Below are 6,000 nucleotides of genomic sequence, written 5' to 3' on the forward strand. Positions count from 1 at the left end.
AGTTTGAAGGTAAAACTAAAAAATACTGTAAGTTTCACCTTGAATGCTTGAATTAAAGTTCAAAAGATTTAAAGAAGCTGAAATTAGAACAGAATGACTGCCTACATATTGTGTCATAATTTGTCATAAACATCAGTATTTGCCTCTTAAAAATAGCCCCTTTGGAACACCTCAGAATGTCACCTTTTTAAAAACATTTTTAGAATTCCTTTGTAAATACCTTGAAAACCTGTAGTCTTTTATGAATCTTTTCAATGGTACCATTTTTGAGATTGAATTTCATTTTTGGAAAGAGCCAAAAGTCATTTAAGCTCAAGATTTATGGTTATCTTCTCATAGATGATACCATTTTTGGTTAAAAAAAAAAACAAAAAACAAACAAACAAAAAAAAAGGTATAAGAAATTTCATTTTTCTGTGATTCAGAAATTCACTTGGAAAGTAGTTCTGCTATGTTACAGAAGGGTTTTGAGCAAGAGAAGCTGTTAAAATATGCCCCCCCCCAAGGCGACTACTTTGAAGAACAACTCTCATTTCTAAGGAAAGATTTTGTTGTGTTTTTTTTTAACAGTTTCATACATTGCCTGCTTCCCATACCAGATAGACAGATAGACATAGATAGGTAGATAGATAAGATATAGATATAGATATTTTAATGTTGTTTTCTTGGTCATAGACAATTTTCTTCCACAGATTTGATATAGAAGTATCATATTCCAAGAAAACATCCTTGAGGAAACTTAATTCATTCCCACAATTTAAGTAAATAACATTTTTAAGTTGAAATTCCTGCCTTTGTGAATCTTCAATTTGATCATTGGAAATAGGGGATTTGTAAGAGAGAGGACTGTTCCAGAGTGGTAGAAATTTAATGTTAAAGTTTGGACTATATTGGTCATCCACATCAGTCATATGCACCAAGATTATTCCCTATGATATGTGATTTAATGTTTCAGAGACTTTGGATCCTGATGAACAGCTGGAAACTCTTCACGAAGCATTGAAACTACTGCCACCTGCGCACTGTGAGACGCTCAGGTATCTCATGGCACATTTAAAGAGGTAAATGATTTATCCTGCATTTTGAGAATGATTTGTAGTCAGACAATAAAAATAAATAAATAACATAGGCACCTACCTCCTGAGGTGGCACTCAGGGGATATCGTTCCATCATCTAAGATTGGAAATCTCAATAGGACCTCTATTGAAATAGACCTAATGTCCTAAGATGAAAACTTCATAGAAATGAGGGAATGGATTCCTAGTAGATGCTAATAGAATGTCATTTCCTTGAAGAGGAGAAAATTTCCTCTTTGCATTTGTGCCCACCAGTGCTTAGCACAGGGCCTGTCACATAATACAGTAGGACACACAAATGTTTGGTTGATTGTTAAAATTGTGGGCTTGGATAGGATGGGTAGCTGAGGGAATAGGTGATGTACCCTTTTATATTTGTGTTGCCCATACTAATTTTAGGGGAGAAATGCTAAAAAATATGATTATTTATTCACTAACATATTAAAATGAGGAGAGTGGTCTTGGTTTCCATGTATATTTGTGTCTTTATTAGAAAACAAAGCTTCTGTGTTAAAATCCCATATTTAAAACATATTCAACATATATAAAAATCCACATGAGAAAAACCTATATTAAGAAATTATTATCTACCTGTTAAAAGGATTAATTATATTGTTTAAATGAGACTTGTGAGGGCCAATCTAGGAAATCTTCCAAATTTTGAATAGGCTAGCAATGGGTGTACTAGGACACCTCTTCTTCAAATCAAAGTAGAAGGTAGTTGAAAAATTAGTCTGTCTGACCTTTATATTGTGAATTAGAAACAGCAACTTTCAGAGAAATCTATGACCTGAATCACAATATGACATATGGAAATGAAAACTGCAGGAATTGGGGAGGAATTGCTGAAAGAGCATCAACAGCATTCTGCACAACCAAAGAGAATGCAGACTTGATTAGGGAAGAAACAAGTTTGACAAAGCAGTATCTATTTGTGGTTACCGTGCCAGAAATATTCACGTTCTGCCACATACACAAAGTCTTCTCAACATAAAGTACAAAGAATGGAACTTCACAGATTCTAGCATGGAAAATTTGAAGTAACAAACCACCTTTGAGATTTGAGAAACTTGTTTTTAATCTTTTTACTTAAATGTTACACTCTCTGCTCAGGTTTTCAGTTATGAATTGCCAGTACTGGTGCTAGTTATCAAATGGCTTGTTGTGGGAAGGTTTGAGTTCGAAGGTTAGAAGAAGGGAAAGGATAATATATTTTTTCTTGTACCTCTCAAGGTCTGATTCTATATACTAAATCAATGGATATAGATGTTGTTATGTATGATTTCTCAGCCACTCTGATGTATCTCCAAGCTGAAAACAAGGAATTCTAGAGGCTTAAAAATCACATAACCTATCAAAAAGACCAAAAAAAAAAAAATGATAACAGCAGCAAAGTTATAACAAAGACAAATTTGACAGATGCATTCTAGGTGGAAAGCACTATGGCAGACAGATAGTTGTGACCATTTTGTAAGTTTAAAAGGAATCTCCCCAAAATAAGAGATTAAATGGCCCTGAAGCAAAAAAATAGTTATATATTTTCATAACTTATGAGTTTCTGAAAAATGAATACTTAATGTTTTGTTTTGTTTTTACAGAAGACCAGATGTGTCTTCCATGTTATTTTAGAGCTTTACTTAATGTGTGCAATCTTAGGTACAAGTCAAAGTTTGCTTCCTGCTTGTATGTAACTCCAAAAGTCCTCCCACCCTGCCTTAAAAATATAAAAATTAAAAAGATCTTCTTTTTTCCCTCACTTTCTTCTTCACTGTGTTTTTTAGTCATGTTTTGAGATGATGATGTAGTAAAGGCACTTGATTTTATCTTCTTGGTGGTAGAGAATGGAAAAAAAAAATCATTAACTGAAGTCAGGAACTCCATTCAAATCCCATCTCTAATGCTTTCCTACCTGTATTCTTACTATCTTGACCAAGTCACTTCATTCCCTAGATCTCAGTTACATCATCTATAAAATGAGGAGGTTGGACCAGATGACCTTTGAAGTCCCTTCCAGTTCTCAATCTGTGATGTTATGCCAAGGGGAACTGAAATTATTCATTCATTTTGGCTCTTTCCCAAAATTCCCCTTCAAAAATGATTCAGTCCCAAGAGGCTCTTAGCTATAAAGTTGAAAACAAAGCAACATGCCATGCTGAAAAGGCCCTTTAAGAATAAAGTTTATTCCTCCATTCCATCTTTTCCATGATTTATGTACCCATAACACTAAGGTGTAGGTCAGTGAAGAAAATTGCAAGACTATAGGCAAATCACTTAATCTGTGCCCATTTCCCTCATCCATACTTCACAGGACTATTGTATCAGTAATAAACCTTAAGGTGCTAAATAAGGCATTGTTAATATCAATTTTCTTGGGAAAAATAGAGATATGGTGGAGCTCAGCTAGTCCAATGCTTTAGTTCAGGCGTGAGTGCTCAGTGAACTGTGTGAAGTTTTCATTTCAATCATTAAATGAATTCACTTCAAGGGAAATGAATAAATTGAGACTTGTATTCCCAGTTCCTAGCACAGTGTCTGGCATACAGAATATTTTAATAAATACTTGTTGAATTGATTTGAATTGAACTGACAGGCTACAGAATTTACTGTACTCGTTTGGGAGTGAGCATAGATTTTAAATTGGATATTTTCGTCCGCTGTAGCTGTCTCAGCCTGAGGAAACAAACTCTTGCTCACTAATGAAAACATTTTTGACTATTCTTGTATGTGTGTGTGTGTGTGTCTTTTAGGGTCACCCTTCACGAAAAGGAGAACCTCATGAATGCTGAGAATCTTGGAATTGTCTTTGGACCCACCCTCATGAGATCTCCAGAATTAGATGCAATGGCGGCCCTGAATGATATACGGTATCAGAGACTGGTGGTGGAGATGCTTATCAAAAATGAAGACATTTTATTTTGAATTTTCCCTTTTGCATAAAGAGAAGAGAGCTATGTTCTACAGATGAAGGAATGTTTTATAGTAATTTAATTAGCTCTTCTAGCTGAATTATTCTTGATTAGAGCTTTGGGTATGCACCAGATAAAAATGAAGGAATTTTATGTTGTTTATGTAGTGCCACTCAGCTGTCCTTGTCCAACAATTAATGCCTAAGCTCCAGTACTAGTAATCCTGGGTGTTTATCATGTTAAAGGAAACTCAAGCTATTGCATGATTGGCTCCCCTTTGGGCTAGAAACAACAAAACAATGCAGCTTCTTCATCCTGGATAGTCTGTGGTTGTAAATCAGCATGTTTCTCAGCGTAAACCTGTTGTGATTTTGCTTTTTATGTTCTAGGCTATTAGTTTCTGATACTTACAAAAAAAATGTGTGAAACAGTACCTTGGGCTCACACATAGTCATTTTCGATTATTCATTTGCCATCCTTTATTGAGTGGTTTATTTCTGGTTTCTCTCAGCTCTTCTATCATGTAGTTACTTTGTTTCCTACAAGAACAAAATATGTTTTTGATTGTTACTTTAAGCAGTTATACATGCCAATAAAATGTACAACACTGAGCATTTTCTTTTATATTATTATTTGGTTTTCTGTTGTAATTTTGTATTTTTATCTGGCATGCTTATATTAATTTATTAAATTTTGCTTTTAGAAATCCAAAAATATTGATAGCTTTATTTTATTAATTAATGAAAACATTCAGAAATATTTTTCTTAACTTACTCACTCATGGTAAAATACTGCATCTCAGCTCTTCTAAAAGTTCCTATAGAAAGTGGAATCCAGAATATTTTTCAAGTCCTAAGGGGAAAAATTGTCAGGGGGAAAAATATGCATCATTTTTTATGTTTATTGGTGACTTAGTGTTTATACATGCAGTTATTATCATTAAAAACCTTACCTAGAATAATTTTTATACCAGATTTCCAATTTGATTGATACAGGGAACTCCACAGGAAAAAGATCCCTTTACAAGTGCAGTAATTTCTCAGTAACTAATAACTATAACCTTAGAAACTGCTGGGCACCAAGAGGTTTGCCCAATGTCATACAACCAGTCTGTCTAAGAGAGAACTACACAGGAATCTTCCTGATATATGGGCTCCTTTTCTATCTGCTATACTATTTTGTTACTGTAAAAAGGAATGCCAAATACTAAAATGGCTTCTAGACTATTTGTTAGAGGAAAAATAGAGAAGATAGATGCATATAATCTAAATCAGAGCTTCTTCAGCTGTAGGTTGCAACTCCAGATGGGGTCTTAAGAGTAACTGAATAGGGAGGTTGCAAAATTTTGATTTAGAATCAGTAAATGTTTGATTTGTCTACTTTTTTATATACCTATAAACCCAGTCTTGTGAAAAATTTCCTAGATAAAAAGGAATCACAAGTGGAAAAAGGTTAAGAAGCTCTGATCCAAATTTTATTTTTTGTATTGATAATATCACTTAAATTGATACTCTGACAATAGTCAATAATACCTGAACAAATGACATGGAATTTCAATAAACTATGACACTAAGATTCAAAGTGACATGGTAGATAGAACTTAGAACCTAAGAATTAAGAAAACTTGAATTCAAATCTAATCAGACACTAGATATATGACACTGGGCAAGTCACTTTGCCCAGCAAGCTTTGATTGACTCAGTTTCCTCATCTGTAAAATGAGGCTTTTAATAGCACCTACTTCCTAGAGTCATTGTAAGGACCAAATGAGATATTTGGTATTTTCTTTTTCTTTTCATATAGTGCTTAATATAGTGTCTGGCACATAGTAAGTGCTCTAAAAAATTTTTTAAGATAGAATAGGAGAGCTGATACTTAGTTAATGTTTGATTCAGGAAAGACATATTACAAACAAGGAATTTAATGGAGAAATAGTAAAAAAGATATCATCTGAGAAATGTCTGACTAGAAAAATAATTGGGCTAGTCACATAGTAAAGACAGCCCATAGGCCATTC

At 33.8% G+C, this 6,000-nt stretch overlaps 1 protein-coding gene across 1 annotated transcript in view; it reads left to right on the forward strand.

Moving 5' to 3' along the window:
• CHN1 (chimerin 1) overlaps positions 1-4,595 on the forward strand; it is a 260,185-nt gene extending 255,590 nt beyond the window's left edge. Inside the window, exons 12-13 of the mRNA XM_012544834.3 lie at positions 956-1,061; positions 3,825-4,595. Of these exons, the coding sequence (XP_012400288.2) occupies positions 956-1,061; positions 3,825-3,996 (278 nt within the window). The 3' untranslated portion in view covers positions 3,997-4,595. The remainder of the gene's footprint in view (positions 1-955; positions 1,062-3,824) is intronic.
• The last annotated feature ends 1,405 nt before the right edge of the window (positions 4,596-6,000 follow it).

Source organism: Sarcophilus harrisii, chromosome 3 (assembly GCF_902635505.1).
Source record: "Sarcophilus harrisii chromosome 3, mSarHar1.11, whole genome shotgun sequence".
In the NCBI taxonomy this organism is placed as follows: domain Eukaryota; kingdom Metazoa; phylum Chordata; class Mammalia; order Dasyuromorphia; family Dasyuridae; genus Sarcophilus; species Sarcophilus harrisii.